The 20,495-nt window shown below is 41.3% G+C and overlaps 1 protein-coding gene across 1 annotated transcript in view; it reads right to left on the bottom strand.

Annotated features, from left to right (window-relative positions):
- Positions 1 to 395: 395 nt before the first annotated feature.
- Positions 396 to 20,495, bottom strand: part of LOC139582797 (testis development-related protein) — a 21,268-nt gene continuing 1,168 nt past the window's right edge. Inside the window, exons 2-4 of the mRNA XM_071413134.1 lie at positions 12,693 to 12,746; positions 2,336 to 2,451; positions 396 to 968 (exon numbers count right to left, since the gene is read on the bottom strand). Of these exons, the coding sequence (XP_071269235.1) occupies positions 539 to 968; positions 2,336 to 2,451; positions 12,693 to 12,746 (600 nt within the window). The 3' untranslated portion in view covers positions 396 to 538. The remainder of the gene's footprint in view (positions 969 to 2,335; positions 2,452 to 12,692; positions 12,747 to 20,495) is intronic.

A 20,495-nucleotide genomic window follows, 5' to 3' on the forward strand; every position in this document is an offset into this window, starting at 1 on the left:
CTTGGTTCGATAATATAACATGGTCAAAGGCCAGTGGATAGCACAGTTTAAGGTAGTGTAAGGCCTTCGTGTGTAGTGGATAGCACAGTTTAAGGTAGTGTAAGGCCTTCATGTGTTTGCTTTTTTACTTTCCAACCTCTTATCTATGACATCCTTTTCAAGATGGTGACCCTTTTCTCTACACTGCCAAACCAATCCACTCAGATCAACCTAGCATAATGTGTTCCCAGGCTCAATGTCTCTGCAACATTAAAACACCACAATTTCCACACAAAGTCAACAATAATAGATTTTAGTGACTTTGTCTGCTTTGTAAGTTCATCTGCTATGTTGTGGAGTGAACAGTCATATGGATATAGGGATATATGTTCATCTATGCTGTACGGAAACGTCAGGACTGCACTCAGAATGTCAATGGAGGAATACAAAATCAGTTCTTTATGCAGCACAGAGACAGACAGGCATGTCTTTTTCCCTCCTCTTAATTTGAGGAAAGAGGTGAGGGGCAGGGATTGCTGGCAGGTAAGGGGTAAAGCTTTTATTTAAACCCCTCCCATGTCTCCGAAACGCTCCCTCGGCTCCGCCTCCTTATTCCGGCCAGCTTGCCTTTGGCGCGGGCCGTCCACCTGACGGCCGTGGAATCCCGTGATTCTGACAGGTTGGCGTAGTGCGACGAGTCTTCCTCTAGACCCAGACCTGTCCAGGAGGGCAGCCCCAGCGGGAGCCCCAGGGCCTGGGGGAAGTACACAGGCGAGTCCCTGGTCCCACTCTGATCCTCCATTGCCTCCTCGGTGGGTGTCTCTGTTTGGTCGGGCAACTGCGGCGGCTCCCAGCCCTCCAGCTTTTCCAGTTTCCTGGTGGGCGTGATCTGCCTCATCGTCATGGTGACGCTGTCCCAGAAGCAGTGGCCCTTCTCTAAGATTGGCTTGTTCTTCTCCTTCCCTTCCTCCTTGTTCTTCTTGTGGGACCTTGATCAAAGACAGAGAGAGGGGAGGATGAAGAGGACTATGAGCACAAAAAGCAGTAAGAACATACTAAAATAAATGTATAATTGTTCCTTGAAGTCCAATGTAGTTGTGTACGTGTACGCATATGGGTACTCCCCTGCCCACATCCTAAATACACTATTAGAAAAAAAGTGCTATCTAGAACCTAAAAGGGTTCTTTGGCTGTCCCCATAGGAGAACCCTTTGAATAACTATTTTTGGTTCCAGGTAGAACCCTTTACACAGAGGGTTCTATATGGAAGACAAAAGTGTTCTACCTGGAACCAAAAAAGGTTATCCTATTGGGACAGCTGAAGAACCCTTTTGGAACCCTTTTTTCTAAGCGTGTAGAACATGCAGGATACTAGAACATGAGTGTGTGGGATGGTAAAGTAGACATTTTTTTCCCCTACTTTATATTTACAGCTCTAATTATCCAGTAGAAGTATGCATGACAACGGGGCATCCTAAGCCCCCACACCTACTCCTTTAGAGACATATTTTCTTCCCCTCCCCCTCACTTCCCCTACTGCGTCGGTAGGACATTAAAGTAGGAGTGTGGTGCGTTCCCCATTGAGAAGGGCATTGTATAGGGATACCAGAGGTATTGTACTTCTGCCACTGAATGATGATTTACCCTCCATACATTCCACTACCCTGCGGAGACAGGATGTTGACACGACCCAGTGAATGCAGCCCTGTCTAGTATCTAACATGACATGAGTCATTGAACATGAAAGGGCCCATGTTGTATAGCATTGCTCGAACTCAACCCTGTGCCATCCTCCCATGAACACTGCCTAGTGCCTACCTATAGTATCAGTCTGCCATTATACCTTGGATGTCTCTCTGTGTCCTGTCAGACTGTCTGTCTCGCTATCTGACTCTCGCTATCTGACTCTCTCTCTTTGTCTGTCTGTCTGTCTGTCTGTCTGTCTGTCTGTCTGTCTGTCTGTCTGTCTGTCTGTCTGTCTGTCTGTCTGTCTGTCTGTCTGCATGTCTGCATGTCTGCATGTCTGCATGTCTGTGTTCAGGAGGCTCTATCCAGGATTAGGTGGTTTTGGGAGAGCAGCAGCGCCAGCAGAGCTTACTGTAGGCCTCACCTTCTCAGAGAGGTCAAAGGAGACAGGACATTCATCTCACTGAAGGAGGGAAGACAGACTGCTCACCTCGCCCTCTCCCTCTGAGCCCAACTAAATGTTCTATGGGGCCAGTCCTATTGCACCTTGTAGCTAATTGGGGAAATAAGAGTTGTAGTGGGGCGAGGTAGCAAAAGTATGACATACGAATACTTGCCTGCACTTTATGTTATATGTCATGATGGTAGTACAGTATATGATCAATCTCACCCTCTGCGGTCGGCCAGTGTGACCCCTGTCAGTAGGAAGTGCTCGTCATCCTGAGAAGAAAACATCTTCTTATCCCTCCTCTCCTTCTTGGACTTGACTTTCTTCACTTTCACCTCCTGGGAAACCCAAACAAACAGAGCACCACTGTAAACTAGAGCCCGACCTATATGTTTTTTGGGGTCCGATACAGATTAAACTTTTTTGGGTGGGAGGGGCAAAACTTACCGATACCGATATATCTGCCAATATACTGTTTACATCAGCGAAATTAAAAAGTGTCATTCTTCCACACTGAATTCTCATAAATTGCCATCCAAAATAGCAATTTTCAAATAACTATGCTTCAACTATTGATTTCATACATTGTGACAATGAGACATCATGAAAATGGCCGCAAATGTTCAGATAAGCATGAGATTCCCTTTTTCATTTATAGGTGGAGTTATCGGACGATGCCAATATAGAGCTAAAAGGTCAATATCTGTGAACCGATATATCGGTCGGGCTCTACTGTAAACACGACTGTAAATCCTAAATAGGTTTTCATAAGCTCTAGAATGATAATCATAACAGTTCTATGGTGTTTTATAACTATTGACTTCCACCACAAGAACAGTCTGTTTTTAAGTGAAGAGATTAACTCAAATTAATGGATTCAATGGAGATTGAATACAGGTATTGGTCATTTATGTGTAAAATGGGTTAACAGTTACAGCACAGTCACCTCGGCTCCAGCCCTGGCACTGAGGAGAGAGAGAAGGTGAAAGAGAGAGAGAGCAGTCACTACTCGCTTGGCTGGTCAGTACATTCCAGTAGAATACCCTCCCACCTAACCCCCACTCATCTGTCACATTGGAATTCCAGCCTTATTATTTTCAAATAATGTGGCCGAATTCAACTACTTCTATTTGAAGTATTTTCAAATAATGTCCTATAAATCTAGGCTATTTGAAACTATTTTCAAATGTTTCCAAATACATTACAAATACGCCTAGGACCAAAAGACATGGGTTCAAGTGCATGGAGCATTTAAATATTTGTATTTGAAAACTGTATTTGTGTATGAGTATTTTCAAATACATGCCATACTTTCCAAATGTATTTCCAACTACATTCCATTATTCAACTACATGTATTTTCAAAGAAAATGTGTCCAAATACTTACATTGAAATGTGAAAGTAATTGAAATACTTAAAATAGTATTTGAACGCAGGTCTGCTATCCGCACAGGGAACGCCCATCCTGATCCCGGCCCTTTAGCAGTAGCTGGCTCATGTCCCTCTTTTTGTTCTTGTCCCACTTTATTCCAATGTGAAATATCAAGGTCATATCGTTTATACCAACTCACATCTGACCTGTTCTTTTCATATTAGTACATTCCTGGCATTTCTGATAAATATTCAGGATTCTCGTAATAGACGTATTATTTGGACTCCAAATTATCTGTACCCTCATAACGTTTGAGGTTACCTGTCAACAAGCCACTGTGTAAGAGGCTGTTTCTATGGAACTAAAACACACACACACACCCTTTTCCCCAGTTCAGTCCTTGTTGTTCTGGAACACAGGACAGAGAACACAGGACAACACAAACAAACAGAAGTCTGCAGACTAAAGAAGCCAACCAAAATATAAACAGAAACACAAAGGGCCATGAAAGCTCCTATAATCCCAGATCGTTGAACCCAGAGACCTCCATTTAATAAAGGCAGGGTCCTATTTGCCCTCTTTGCTGTGAAGTAGGCAACAGACAGGCACACTCTCTACAATGCCACACACACAGACATGAGACCTCTACCACTGCATAGTTGGCTGTACCCCTCCACACTATATCCTCTGCTCACTTCACACACACGCACACGCACACACACACACACAGCGCCACCATGCACATATTGTACATTAAACCCATACACACTCTGTGTGATTTGTTAAGTCTATGGGGAATGCCATTGGTTCTATTTACAGTTTGATGAAGGTGTCATTAAAATACCTTACAGTCTAAAGACCCTAATAAAGGAGGGGGGTTAATAAATATCAGATATGATTAGTCTACTTCTCGTCCTCTCCTTCTTTCCTCCACATACCAAGGGAGAGTGATGGGACAGGAGAATGAAGAGGGGTTGAGGTTGAGACATACCAGTAAGCACATAACATTCTGAGAACCACATAACATTCAGAGAACCATATAACATTCTGAGAACCACATAACATTCTGAGAACCACATAACATTCAGAGAACCATATAACATTCTGAGAACCACATAACATTCTGAGAACCACATAACATTCTGAGCGTTTCAAACATTATACATTTTTTTGAAAGATGAGAAACAGCCCTTTAAAATGATATGACATGCAATAAATAGTGGTAATCAGTTTTAACCCATCAGATTCTAAGCCCTGTCTAAGCAGGGGAGGGGTTCTACTAAGCTATATGGAATTATTTTAAGATGGTCATACCAAGGATCATTTAGCTATTTGATTTAGAATTTTAAGACCCCTTGAAGTATCAAAAATATATATATACACTACCGTTCAAAAGTTTGGGGTCACTTAGAAATGTCCTTGTTTTTTAAAGAAAAACTATTTTTTTGTCCATTAAAATAACATCAAATTGATCAGAAATACAGTGTAGACATTGTTAATGTTGTAAATTACTATTGTAGTTGGAAACGGCTGATTTTTGGCAGCTTCATTAAATAGTATCTGCAAAACAGAGTATTAACGTCAACAGTGAAGAGGCGACTCCGGGGTTCTGGCCTTCTGGGCAGAGTTGCAAAGAAAAAGCTATATCTCAGGCTGTCCAATAAAAATAAAAGATTAAGATGGGCAAAATAACACAGACACTGGAAAGAGGAACTCTGCCTAGAAGGCCAGCATCCCAGAGTCGCCTCTTCACTGCTGACGTTGAGACTGGTGTTTTGTGGGTACTATTTAATGAAGCTGCCAGTTGAGGTCTTGTGAGGTGTCTGTTTCTCAAACTAGACACTCTAATGTATTTGTCTTCTTGCTCAGTTGTGCACCGGGGCCTCCCACTCCTCTTTCTATTCTGGTTAGAGCCAGTTTGCGTTGTTCAGCGAAGGGAGTAGTACACATCGTTGTACGAGATCTTCAGTTTCTTGGCAATTTCTCGCATGGGATAGCCTTCATTTCTCAGAACAAGAATAGACTGACGAGTTTCAGAAGAAAGTTCTTTGTTTCTGGCCATTTTTAGCCTGTAATCGAACCCTCAAATGCTTATGCTCCAGATACTCAACTAGTCTAAAGAAAGCCAGTTGTATTGCTTCTTTAATCAGAACAAAAATTTTCAGCTGTGCTAACATAATTGCAAAAGGGTTTTCTAAATGATCAATTCGCTTTTTAAAATTATAAACTTGGATTAGCTAAAACAACGTGCCATTGGAACACAGGAGTGATGGTTGCTGATAATGGGCCTCTGTATGCCTATGTAGATATTCCATAAAAAATCTGCCGTTTCCAGCTACAATAGTCATTTACAACATTAACAATGTCTACACTGTATTTCTGATCAATTTCATGTTATTTTAACGGACAAAAAATGAGCTTTTCTTTCAAAAACAAGGACATTTCTAAGTGACCACAAACTTTTGAACGGTAGTGTATATTTTTGGCCTTACTGCTATTGGCCCATAGAAATGCATTGAATAACAGGTCTCATGGTCTGACAAACACTGCTCCAGCTCTGTTACTTTTCACCGCAGATGCGGAAGTGCGACATAGGTGGATGTGGTGGATTGAGACTCATCCAATGAAAAAAACAGATATCTCTAGCTTAAACTGACATATTTTTATGGGGATTTTTTTATTATGCTAATTTGATTTCCGCGGGGGAAATCAAATTAGCATAATACAAAAATGCTCGTAAAAATCTGTCAGTTTAAGCTAGAGATATCTGTTTTCTGAACTGGATGCATCTCATCAACCTTATGGGGTTTTAAGAAAAAACACCTGTGAAAATGGGCATCGTATACGCTTTTTTCCAAACAAGATGGAGAAAAACAGAGAGTATTGGGTCTTCCTTATTTTGTAAGGATTGGTAATCTGAAATCAATTACTGTGAATGAGTTAGAGCAGCTTTAGTGAGTGGTGGTATTTTTTTCACAAAGGTCTGAGAGCTGACAGTCCACCACGGTGTCCAAGAGCGAGAGAGAGAAACACTATTTTAAAAACATACACCTAATTTATATATAGGCCTAAATGTTAGCCTAAAAAATTGTGGGCGTACACCGGTTACACAAATTAAACATAGATTACAAGAAAACCGTAGGCTACAGTGCATTCGGAAAGTATTCAGACCCCTTGACTTTTCCCACATTTTGTTACGTTACAGCCTTATTCTAAAATAGCAATTTTTTTTTTTTTAAAGCATCAATCTACACACAATACCCCATAATATCAAAGCAAAAACAGGTTTCAATTTTTTGATGTATAAAAATGTATAAAAATAAAAAAAACGTATTTACATAAATATTCAGACCCTTTGCTAGGAGACTCAAAAATTAGCTCAGGTGCCTCCTGTTTCCATTGATCCTCCTTGAGATGTTTCTACAACTTGATTGGAGTCCACCTGTGGTAAATTCAATTGATTGGACATGATTTGGAAAGGCACACACCTGTCTATATAAGATCCCACAGTTGACTGTGCATGTCAGAGCAAAAACCAAGCCATGAGGTCGAAGGAATTGTCTGTAGAGCTCCGAGACAGGATTGTGTCGAGGCAGAGATCTGGGGAAGGGTACCAAAAAATGTATGCAGCATTGAAGGTACAAGAACACAGTGGCCTCCATCATTCTTAAATGGAAAATGTGTAGAACCACCAAGACTCTTCCTAGAGTTGGCCGCCCAGCCAAACTGAGCAATCAGGGGAGAAGGGCCTTGGTCAGGGTGGTGACCAAGAACCTGATGGTCACTCTGACAGAGCTCCAGAATTCCTCTGTGGAGATGGGAGAACCTTTCAGAAGAACAACCATCTCTGCAGCACTCCACCAATCAGGCCTTTATGGTAGAGTGGCCAGACGGAAGCCCTGACAGAGGTAAGTGACAGTCCGCTTGGAGTTTGCCAAAAAGCACCTAAAGGACTCTCAGACCATGAGAAACAAGATTTTCTGGTCTGATGAATCCAAGATTGAACTCTTTGGCCTGAATGCCAAGCGTCACGCATGGTTTTGGCAGCATCATGCTGTGGGGATGTTTATCAGTGGCAGGGACTGGGAGACAAGTCAGGTTCGAGCGAAAGATGAACGGAGCAAAGTACAGAGAGATACTTGATGAAATCCTGCTCCAGAGCGCTCAGGACCTCAGACTGGGGAGAAGATTCACCTTCCAACAGGACAACAACCCTAAGCACACAGCCAAGACAACGCAGGAGTAGTGTCGGGAAAAGTCTCTGAATGTCCTTGAGTGGCCCAGCCAGAGCCCGGACTTGAACCCGATCTAACATCTCTGGAGAGACCCGAAAATAGCTGTGTAGCAATGCGTCCCATCAAACCTGACAGAGCTTGAGGGGATCTGCAGAGAAGAATGGGAGAAACTCCCCAAATACAGGTGTGCCAAGCTTGTAGTGTCATACCCAAGAAGACTCAAGGCTGTAATCGCCACCAAAGGTGCTTCAGCAAAGTAGAGCGTCTGAATACTTATGTAAATGTGATATTTAAGCCATCTGATTCGATGAAAGATGGAGTTGAATTTGTCTTTCTGCCCATAATTTCATTTAAAGTACTCAAGTACTTTGAAGAATCTAAAATCTAAAATATATTTCGGATTTGTTTAACACTTTTTTGGTTACTACATGATTCCATATGTGTTATTTTATAGTTTTGATGTTTTCACTGCTTTTTTACAATGCAGAAAATAGTCAAAATAAAGAAAAACTCTTGAATGAGTAGGTGTGTCCAAACCTTTGACTGGTACTATAAATAAAGTATTTTTTATTTTATTTTTTTAATACATTTGCAAACATATCTAAAAACATGTTTTCGCTTTGTCATTATGGGGTATTATGTGTAGATTGATGTTACAGTACAGTACTGTACTGTTACAGTACTGTAACTGATAAATGTAACTGATAAATGCACACACACACACTAGATGTTCATGTTTTTAAATGTATGTAAATTGTGAAGTATTCTGTCTGTAATGTCTTTTTCGTTATGTGTCGGACCCAAGTAAGACTAGCTGTCGTCATTGGCGTCGGCTAATGGGGATCCAAATCAATTTAAATTTAATCCCATACCATCTCTCTCTCTGCCTCTCCCCCCAAGGCTGTTCTCTTATTTATTGGTGTAGTCTCTCCCTGTGTTGTCTGGTGTAAACTGTGGATCAGGTTTACTACAGTCCAAATCCATGCAGCAACACTGAGACCAGCAGTGATGCCAAAGCTTTAACCCTGACCCAGGTATGCAGCTGTGTGTGTGTGCGCATGTACCATAGTATATAGTAAGCTACTCAGCGATCTCCTTAACCTTCACCTCCAGGACACCAAAGCCAGCGTAGCAGCAACAGCCCAGTGTAATCTCCATGCAGCCCAGCAAGCAGGCTATTCACCTCACTAAGCTCTCTGTGTGTGAGATGGCAACTTTTCCCTCCATGCCACACAGAACAATGGACGCCTTATTGGAAAGAATTTCTTTCATCCATACCTTGGTATTACTGCAGTCTGCATGATCAAATGGGTATACATCAAGTTCTACAATTTAATATGTTTTTTTATCATACAAAGTAATGATACCACCCTGCATACCACTGCTGGCTTGCTTCTGAAGCTAAGCAGGGTTGGTCCTGGTCAGTCCCTGGATGGGAGACCAGGTGCTGCTGGAAGTGGTGTTGGAGGGCCAGTAGGAGGCACTCTTTCCTCTGGTCTAAACAAAGATCCCAATGCCCCAGGGCAGTGATTGGGGACACTGCTCTGTGTAGGGTGCCGTCTTTCGGATGGGACGTTAAACGGGTGTCCTGACTCTCTGAGGTCATTAAAGATCCCATGGCACTTATCGTAAGAGTAGGGGTGTTAACCCCGGTGTCCTGGCTAAATTCCCAATCTGGCCCTCAACCATCACGGTCACCTAATAATCCCCAGTTTACAATTGGCTCATTCATCCCCCTCCTCTCCCCTGTAACTATTCCCCAGGTCGTTGCTGCAAATGAGAACGTGTTCTCAGTCAACTTACCTGGTAAAATAACGGTAAAATAAAAAAATAAAAAAAATAAAAAATGAAGGCTATATACTGAAGCATATAACTCTGTCTAAGCATAAAACTGACCCATGCTTTTGGCGATTCTAATCATGGCTTTCTTGGCTTTCTATGCGGACAATTCTTTCTATTTTCAGCTTTGCTTTGTTTCACACCGATTACTCCCCACCAAATCCTGACTCCTTGAAAGAATGTTCGGCTTCCTTCCCCCTCGTACCAACCCAGCCGTCCCCCATCCTCACTTACAACCAGGTTATGAAATACCACCACTTCTTGTCCACTGATTTAAACAGTTACAGTAACAGTTAGCACAGCTCCTGGGGTATCTACACACAAACACGACATGGTTAGGAAGTATGGTGGTTTAGCAAATTGTACACATTTCAGCAGCATCTCATCAAAACAGGTTATGAACTACCCCATGAGATCACACACACACACACACACACACACACACACACACACACACACACACACACACACACACACACACACACACACACACACACACACACACACACACACACACACACAGTAGGGGAGAGCAACAAACCTTTGTTGACAGAAACAACAACGGACACCTGTTTATCGTACCACAACAAACAGATAACAAAAGCTAAGACACAAAAACACACCAAACACACACACACAGACCTAATAACATCACCACAAACAGATATGAAGGTGACCTTAGCTAAGAAACAGAGCAGAGACACATAGGGCTGGGCTGAGGGATGATGAGGGTTGAAGGTGGAGGTGGACGGATATCCACTGTGTCATAAAATCTGGCCACAGTGGATGGGGGTTGAGGGGGTGTGATACAAGGGTATGATGTGTACGTACACTCCCCTACGTATTTATTTGGACAGTGAAGCTACAACTAGTGCTGTTACGGTGACCATATTACCGCCACACCGGCGGTCACGAGTCATGACAGCAGTCAAATTCCATGTGACCGTTTAGTCACGGTAATTAGGCTTCTCCAAGCTCTGATGCTGCTGATGGTCATTAGTAGCCTACCAAGCTTGCTAACTGCCTGGTACTCAGCACTCTATTGTCCCTCTAATCACTCTGACATCAATGCAAATGTAATCAAAAATGTAATCAAACACTTCATGAGAGCCCATGAGCTCATGTTGCACAACATTTCTATAGGCTATGCAATTGCGTGAGAAAACACAGTGATGGTCTCTATTAAAAAGAGGAGGATCCCATCAGCTTTCTATAGGCTTACAATATTTATTTCTCAACTTTCCTAATATTAAGCACATTGCTTCTCTTTAAAAAAGGATTTCAGCCTACCTGGCTGGCATAAAAATTAACCATGGGATTTATGTGCATAAATAACATGTATTTTCCCCCCGCTCCTGTTTCGAGACAGTGGCATGATAATGGTTCATTCTATATCAAAACAAATTTCACACATACAGTATATTATTTAGTATATGTAAAGACAAGATTAAATCAAGAACAGTCTAATGGGTGACAATATTAGCCTATCACTTGTGAATGATATATTATCATTTGTGAATGATGCCCAGCTTGTGTGCAGTAAGAAACAGTGCATGCCTTTTTTTGTAACTTTTTCAAATCATAGTCACATACCTCATGTAGCCTAGCCCATAAGGTGTGTATATCAACTAAAGTGGCCAAATAACTTTGCAAAATTAAACACATTAATCCGCTTTACAACAGGTGAAGAGCCTATCTGGCATCCATATGCAGTGTGTGAGTTTCAAGTTTGGGGAAGATCATTTTCACCATAAAAATGCACCTTCATAATAAAAGAATTACATGCATAATCACATTTGCAGTCACTTTTCAGAATGGTGTTTTCCCGCTAATTGATTGCATTTTGGAACATTCAGGCTTATAGCCTACTGCCGTGTGTGTATTGCTGCGCGTATAATGTGAAGAATTAGCCTAACAGTTTATCAACATGTTAAGCTAAACGTTCTGATCTTTTGCGTCAGCCTCTTTGCTTAAAAAGTTTTTTTTGATGCTAGTGGTTGTATTAATTTGGGATCTATCGCATCCCACAACTGTCCCAGACTATGTTTGGAATATTTATTTATCGCACAAAATAGAATAGGTTAACTTTTGTACTATGGGGGATAGTACATTGACATAGGCTTTATCAAGTGCTTATCAAATTGTGAATGAGAGACTGATGAAGTGTGTGCAGCCTGTGCAAAGAACAAAGCAGAGCTCATTGCCTTTCATGTATTTTTTTTCAAATTAGAGTCGCATAATGCAGCCTTAGAATGTATTAAAAATCAAAACATATAGCCCAACGTTTGTATCACAAATAAGTTGCATAAATAACTCTAAATTAAGCATATAGGAGGACCTGTTTCTTTGTTAACCGCTCAACACAGAATAGTGCGCGCACTCCCTCAAATCATTTGGAGAAAATATAATTTATATTTTATTCAGCTATGTTCAATTGTATTCTTCATACTGTAAAATAATGTCTCGGAATTCTAACCAAATCTTGTCTGCTAAATGAACTAGTTTAGCCCACAGCCATATGGCATAGCCAGATCAGGGCCTAACAGGACAACTCAGAGTATGCTATTCTGTTCTAGTATGTTTCTGAACACTTCTACATTCATGTGGATTCTACCATGATTACGGATAATCATGAATGAATCGTGATTAGGTTAGCATGTCTTGAAGGTATGGTATTTATGACACTAACTTTCTCACTCATCATTATTCACGATTCATTCGTGATTATCCGAAATCATGGTAGCATCCACATTAATGTAGATGTGTTCAGAAACATACTGTATTCTATTCTTATTTACAATAAAAGCGACTCAAAAATGACACAATGCATTAGTGACCATTCATTTCAAGTGGGCACAACATAACCCGAAACACAACCAAAACAAACTGCAAATGCGTCCAACAAGTTTGTAGAGTCACAAGCTTGATGTAGTCATTGAATGCTAGGAATATGGGACCAGATACTAAACTTTTGACTAAATGTAATACCCTAAAAGTGAATTTGTCCTTCAAATGGGGGGATCATACATGAAAAGGGGTTGAGGTTGACACATAGGGCTAGATACTGGAGGTGTGTGGGTTTGAGATGGAATAACTAAACAGTTGTGGTGTTTGGAGGGATTGGGCTGTTTACCTTGGATACAGGACTCACTGCCTCTTCCTCATCCTCCCCCTCTGGGTCCTTATCCTGAAAAGCAACAAACAGCAGGGTCAGTAACCAGAGGTAACCACACACACAGAGTTAACTAAAGAGATATAACATACACATAGTGGAACATCATACAGCATACTCAGCCCTATTACTCTGGTCCCTAAGGCTAACAGCCACAAACTACATCTCAGAGTTTGTACTACTCCTACACTACTCCCCCCCCCCCACACACACACACACACATACACACACTGTTGTAGACATGTTCACACATAGACACACACAGGAGCTGAGTCTAGAGGAGTGTGTGCAGGCCTTCCTGTAAGGCAGAGGTATTTTTGGAACAGTAACATCAACACAGCCTCAGGGGGGAGAGGAAGGCCTCAGATCTCTCCCTTTACTCAGAGAACAGAGAGACCACCTAGGGGAAGTGACACAGGAGAGGATATAGACGACAAATAGGGGCCCTCTGTTCTGCTCTATAACATCAGTCTGGACTTAAAAATAGATATGGTGATTGATAATAGTCATTTACATTGATAGAGTGTGAATGTTGCATTATCAAAGTTGCATTGTAAATCTTGTAGATAATATATTTTTGGGTTTTACATGGCTGCCCCTGAGGACAGCTGACTGTGTTGTGTGTGAGGTAAATGATTGGGTTTGGCAGTGGGGTGGGAGTGAGGCGGTGGTTTGACGTGTCAGGGCAGAGCCTTCTGGGACACAGCCACCTGAATAGATCAAAGACAACACAGTCACAACAGACCCAGTCTAATTACTACTATTTATGGATGCAGAATGCATTAACGACACAGACAGAGAAGAGAGGGAGAGGAAGGGAGAGAAAGATGAGAGGTAGATGGACAGAGAGAGAGGGGGGAGGGAAGAGGAGGGAGACAGAGGAAGAAAGAGAGAGTGAGACGTAGAAAGATGACAGGGAGACAAAGAGGGAGAGAGAGAGGGAGGGACAGAAGAAAGAGAGTGAGATGTAGAAAGATGACAGAGAGGGAGAGAGAGAGAGAAAGAGAGAGAAAGAGGGAGAGAGAGGGAGAGAGAGGGGGAGAGATCGATTGAGAGAGGAGAGAGAGTGGGGGGAGAGAGGGGGAGAGTTCGGGCGAGAGAGAGAGGAAAAGAGCAGAAGAGGGAGAAATAGAGGGAGAATGCTGTGATTAAGTAAAAATGTCCCAACAACAGGAGAGAGGCAGAGAGAGAGAGGTTGGTTGCTGTCCTCAGGGCTTTAATCTCTATCTATCTGCATCTCCCTCGCTCTGTGTCTCTGTCTCTATCTCTTTAGGTGTTTGAAGCTTCCATTTTTGGCACTGAGTTGTTTGATGAAAGCCAGATACCCAGGCGAAGACACATACAACTGATTTTAGCACGGCAAGTTCAGAAAGTCACCTGTAATGATTTAGAGATATCAGTCAAGATAAATGCTCTTACAATCCTTCACTTCACTAAAATAATCAACATCATATTGCAATAGGGAGCACATTACTGCAATATGACAAAGATTTTTTTCTGTTTTTATCATGGCATGATTATTATATTTGTATAATTGGGGCCTACGGGGCAGAGGCATTGTTTGATCCTCAACAGCAGGATTAGCTCTCCTCTCCTTTATTTTCCTCCACCGTTCATGATTAAATGAGTAGAGGAGAAGTTCTCTGAAGTCACTATTTACATTCAAAATCTGGTAATCCTGCTTCACAGGGAGTAGTATTACAGTGGTATTACAGTAGTATTAAAGCAGTATGATAGTTCATACACTCAGTGCCCTGCAAACACTACCCCCCCCCCCCTCCTCTCTCACTCCGGTGAACCTTCCTCCCACAGTAACATCACAGAGACAGTCAGGACTAGGAGGATCTTGTTGCGAGGAGAGTGGAGAGAAAGCAAGCTGTAGCATGGCCCCGGAGCCCTAGAGCGCGGTGGAGAAAGAAGATATTAACTTCCAATCTATTCTCTCTCCTCCTTACCCCCTAAACACTCTCTCCCTGTCTACAAATAGTTGTCTCTCCTTCTTTAATGCCTCTCTCACTTTTTCTCTACCTCCTTTTTCTCTACCTACATTCTCTCTACCTTCTTTCTGTCTCTTACTGAGTGCATCTCTCACTCTCTCCCTCCCTCTCTCCTTCCATCTGCCCTTCCCTCCCTTCCTCTCTCTGGGTGAGGCAGATCTGCCACCTGGCCCTCTCCCAATAGAACCTGTTTTGCCCAGGGACCTAAACTGAAGGAAGGAAAAAACCTCTTCTCAGAGAAAATAAAGAACAGAACATTCAGAGACTCTCCTGTCAGACCTTGTTCTGGTATCCATTTTTCCCTGATACGAGGGGAGAAAGCTTCCGTAAGAACATTTTATGATTAGACCTCTGACCCTGGATGCACTTTAATGCCATGCATGGCTTCATGAGGAGACCTCCCTGATTACTTTCCCAGGCCCCAGGGATAGGTTATAACTAAACCTGGACTGGGATCAGTTTTACTCATAACATTCACCATCTGGAATGATAACATAAAACTAACCCTGAATCAGTTCTTATGGGTAACCTCCACATATAGACTTTCCCAGGGCAGCATCAGGGACCACCCAATAAGGCAGGGGACATGATTTTCCTTTGGTGATTTACAATATTTAACAGACTCATGTGAGAGTGTTGGCCAACCGTTTCTCTCCACACGATCAATCTAACATTAGAGAACACTGAGATTGATGTTAGAACAAGTAGTGTAAATATGCCCCTGATGGTTAGAAAGCTTGGAAACTGTTTTGGGAAAGCAGAAATGCCCTCTAAAGATAAGCCTTCAGATAGTGTACATCAGTTATCCTTTTTAGATAAAACTATACTAAATATAATCACGTCACCAAATAACTGATGAAAACACTATTTTGCAAAGAAGGTCTACAGTAGTCTCAGCAGCAGTCTGTAGGGTAGCACCATGGTGTAGCCAGAGGACAGCTAGCTTCCATCCTCCTCTTGGTACATTAACTTCAATACAAAACCTAGGAGGCTCTTGGTTCTCACCCCCTTCCATAGACTTACACAGTAATTATTACCATTTCCGGAGGACGTCCTCCAGCCTATCAGAGCTCTTTCAGCATGAACTGACATGTTGTCCACCCAAAGGATCAGAGAATTAATCTAGTACTGGAAGCATAAACTACAGCTAGCTAGCACTGCAGTGTATACAATGGGGTGAGTAGTTGACTCAAAGAGAGAGAAAGACAATAGTTGAACAGTTTTGAACAAATTATTTTATTCTAAAATGAAGAAGAATCAAGAGAGAAATATAGAGAGAGAGATTTCATCATTTTTTTCACTTACTTAGCCTACTGAAACACCCTGCTCAAACATAGGGATGCTATGTTAGTTAGCTGGCTATGACTTTCCAACACAACACTGGAACTCTTCCATGTCAAGGTGAGCTTTAAGTATTACTAATTTATTGCCACCGGGGCCCATGGGTGTAACTGCTTACTGACTGTACACAAACATTGCGGCATGATTGTAGCGGGCTTACTAATGCTTTAGTTATATTATCTATGCTGACTATGACGTTACTTTAATGGTGACAATGATGTAGGCTGTGTGTGGCGGTTTGGCTTGGAAAGTTTTTTTTCGCCTGGTTACATACAACTGATATGTTGTGCATTGAATTCCACAAGCAAAGTGAAGAGAAGGAATACAACGTAACTGCTATGAAAGTTAACTCTGTTTAAGCGTGATCAGGTGTGTACTCATTCCGCCGATTCTGTTGAAAAATATTTCTTAAACGGAAGCAAACGGAACAGTGCAGTATTGGCCTCATCCTCACCGTAATAGGCCCTGAGTGTCACGCCCTGACCTTAGAGAGCTTTTTATGTCTCTATTTTGGTTTGGTCAGGGTGTGATTTGGGTGGGCATTCTATGTTCTATTTTCTATGTTTTTGTATTTCTTTGTTTTGGCCGGGTATGGTTCTCAATCAGGGACAGCTGTCTATCGTTGTCTCTGATTGGGAATCATACTTAGGCATCCTTTTTCCCTTTTGTGTTTGTGGGAAGTTGACTTGTGTTTGTGGCACTTAGCCCTCGTAAGCTTCAGGGTTGTTCATTTTGTTTCTTGTTTTGTTGGTGTCATTCCAAAATAAAGGATAATGTACGCTCACCACGCTGCACTTTGGTCCAGTTCTTTCGACGGCCATGACACTGAGTATGTGTATGTGAGAAAGGGGATGTTCTCTCCTATCTGGGGCTCTCTCCCTGTCCCTAGCAGCCTGACAGAGGCCAGCTGCTTGGGCAAATATGGGGGGAGGAAGAAGGAACTCTTAGGCCCCACAAATGCTGCTGGTACTCACCTGGTAAATAGGCTAGAAGGGAGCAGAGTGTGTCTGTGTGTGTGTGCGTGTGTGTGAGGCAGTTTTGTTTGAGGGGATCTTAACAGAGCAGCTGATGTGCTATTTTCTTATCTGTTCTTATCCGTTGTTTTTCATAACAGAGGGCTGACTCCATAGCTTCAAATTTGACCCCTAGAACACTTTCCATGCCGGTGTACAGATGTAGGGTCTTGTTTGATACCCCTGTTGCAGGAGAACTTTCCTACAAAGCAGGAAATTAAAAATGTGTAGTGTATTTGAGGTTTAAAAAGGCTTCTGAAGTCTGTAATTTCCACTTTGACATTTCAGACATGATGTTCCATGACAAAAAATGTTGCAGGATTAATTTCCTGATATAGCAAACTGGCTCAAATTAAGATCGACACCTGTATGATGATATTGAAGCTAGTGTAGGCTACAATTAAACTCCATGTCAAGGAACCATATCAATAGTTAAAAAGGATTATGAAAAGGACTGCACTGAGATGAATTTCTTCATGCTGGAAGAAGGACATGCTTAACAGATATTGCACGATGTCAATTGAACACATTTTCATGTTCAATCAATAGGTTATAGCACGGTGGCGAGTAAAATTCTGTATTTCATATTACAGTACACCTACTGTTACCAGTCAAAAGTTTGGATACACCTACTCATTCAAGGGTTTTTCTTTATTTTTACTATTTTCTACATTGTAGACTAATAGTGAAGAGATCAAAACTATGAAATAACACATATGGAACCATGTAGTAACCAAAAAAGGGCTCGATTTGATACACCTGTCAGTAACGGGTGTGGCTGAAATAGATGAATCCACTAACTTTTGGAAATGTAGTATATTGGAAACAATTTAAAAGTAGGCTACAGCCCACACTTCAATGCAAAGGACGAATTGTTGCTCAATATTTAGTTGATCAATAGATTATTGGGTTTCTATGTCCTGCCTTGGTATTGGCTCAGATTAAATAGGCAACAACATCGCGCTCCTATCACACAGCAATACTGTCGCCTACCCATACTGTCAAATATTTGACATAAGCTACCAGTCTATTTACTTTATTGGCAGAATGTTTACGCTATATCTGGCAAAGGACTGTGACAGAAAGAGAAAACAACGGCAAATAGTTGTGGACCTGTTAATTCAACAATGTTTTGCATCGACTTTTCCCCCAACCTAAATATGCTGGACTGCCCACGAATACTGAAACATTGTTTAGGCTACTAACAACAAATCGAAATTACAGTAGGCTACATACTAGCATACCAGTATACCAGTCAAAAGTTTGGACACACCTACTCATTCAAGGGTTTGCCGTTAATGAGACGAGTGAAAATCAAGTGCTTTACTTTTGGAATCGAAATAATTAGACATAGGAATCTATTTCCTATTTATTTTTATAACCATTGCAGAATATATTCCTCACCTTTTCTGTTCGTGATGTGTTCATATTCCTGAAGTAGCCATACAACAAATTACCATGCACATCTCTCTTTTAATTGGGCCTATGTAATAGATAGGCTGTGTAATAGATAGGCTGTGTACTTTAATTTTTGTATGTGATCCAATAGGCAGTGCGGTTTATAGCCTACAGACACATTTAACAGGTGAACATCAAGACAGTTGATATTTTACTTTGAAGTACAGTACAGGTCAAAAGTTTGGACACACTTACTCATTCAAGGGTTTTTCTTTATTTTTACTTTTTTCTACATTTTAGAATAATAGTGATGACATCAAAACTATGAAATAACACATATGGAATCATGTAGTAACTAAAAAAGTGTTAAAGAAATCAAAATATAATTTATATTTTGCAATCTTGGCATTCTCTCAACCAGCTTCACCTGGAATGTTTTTCCAACAGTCTTGATTTGGTGTTTTATTATTATATATATTATTTTGCACTTTTTCCCCCTTTTCTCCACAATTTCGTGATATCCAATTGGTAGTTACAGTCTTGTCCCATCGCTGCAACTCCCCTACGGGAGGGGGAGGGAGGGAGAGCGAGAGCGAGAGAGAGAGAGAGAGAGAGAGAGAGACGAAGGTCGAGAGCCATGCGCCCTCCGAAACAGGACCCTGCCACGCCACACTGCTTCTTGCACTATTATAGGCCTTAACAAAGGCTTCTAAACTGGCAGCGACTACAGAATCAAACAGACCAAAAGGACCAAATGTTAAAATGTCCAACCATTTAAGACTTGCTGCCACTCCAATCTATCCCCTATACATTTTACAATTCATGGGGCACTATAACCACATAGGAGCTAAATTGGTACAACATTCTCTCATAAGGGTGCAACAAATATAGACTCTAACAAGACACGCCTCAAAATATGTTAATAAGCTAGAAACAACAATACCACGCCCCCAGTAGTGGTCAAAAGGTTTTTGGTGCTCCAAAGATACGGTACAGTACTGTATTCTGTGGGGTGGAATTACAGCACCATTCAAAATACAGTAATTTCCACACAATGCACCATAATTTACAGTATGCGTCAATAAAACATTTTGTACAATTGGACAGCTTCAGTGATGCACTTAAGGGTTGCATATATGACTAAAGTGTATTGAAATCCACACTCCCCTTACGTATTTATTTGGACAATGAAGCGCAAACTTTTTTATTTGGCTCTTTACTCCAGCATTTTGGATTTGCGATAAAATGTTTTTTATGGGGCAACATATTTTCATATATTCATATATACTTTTGGGGGGGTATGCTATTTATGCTTCTGTAACTTTCTCACTTATCATTATTCACAATTAATTCATGATAATCCATAATCATTATCTGTAACCACGTTTAAGAATCGTTTTGCAACAGAATCGGCGGAATCACCAGCACACACAATTCACTTTCATCGCAGCCATCATCACTTTGCTCGTTGTATAATTCCTTCTCCTTCTCTCACCATTTCACTTTGCTTGCATTCCTATCTTTTGAGTCAGTTTGTTGAGTAGGATGAAATTATCTGCATTCACTAGCTAAGTAAGTGAAAGGTAAACTAAGAAGGAGAAAAAAATACAACAAAATATAGCTAGCTCTCCCTCTCTGCTGCTTCTCCTTAATTTTTGAAGAAATGTATTTCTTTGCTTGGTAGCCGTGTAGGTTAAGTCTAACATTTTTGTTGCATCTAGCCATTATTCTAGCTTTCTACAATGATCATGAAATTATTTGAAATTATGAAATGATTTGCCCGAGACAGAAATTAATTTGTTCAAAACTGTTCAACTATTGTCTTTCTCTCTCTTTGAGTCAACTACTCAACCACACTTATGCACTGCAATGCTAGCTAGCTGTAGCGTATGCTTTCAGTACTATATTCATTCTCTGATCCTTTGATTGGATGGACAACATGACAGTTCATGCTGCAAAAGCTCTGATAGGTTGGAGGACGTCCTCCAGAAGTCATCATAATTACTATGTAAGTC

This window comes from Salvelinus alpinus, chromosome 8, assembly GCF_045679555.1.
Source record: "Salvelinus alpinus chromosome 8, SLU_Salpinus.1, whole genome shotgun sequence".
Classification (NCBI taxonomy): Eukaryota; Metazoa; Chordata; class Actinopteri; order Salmoniformes; family Salmonidae; genus Salvelinus; species Salvelinus alpinus.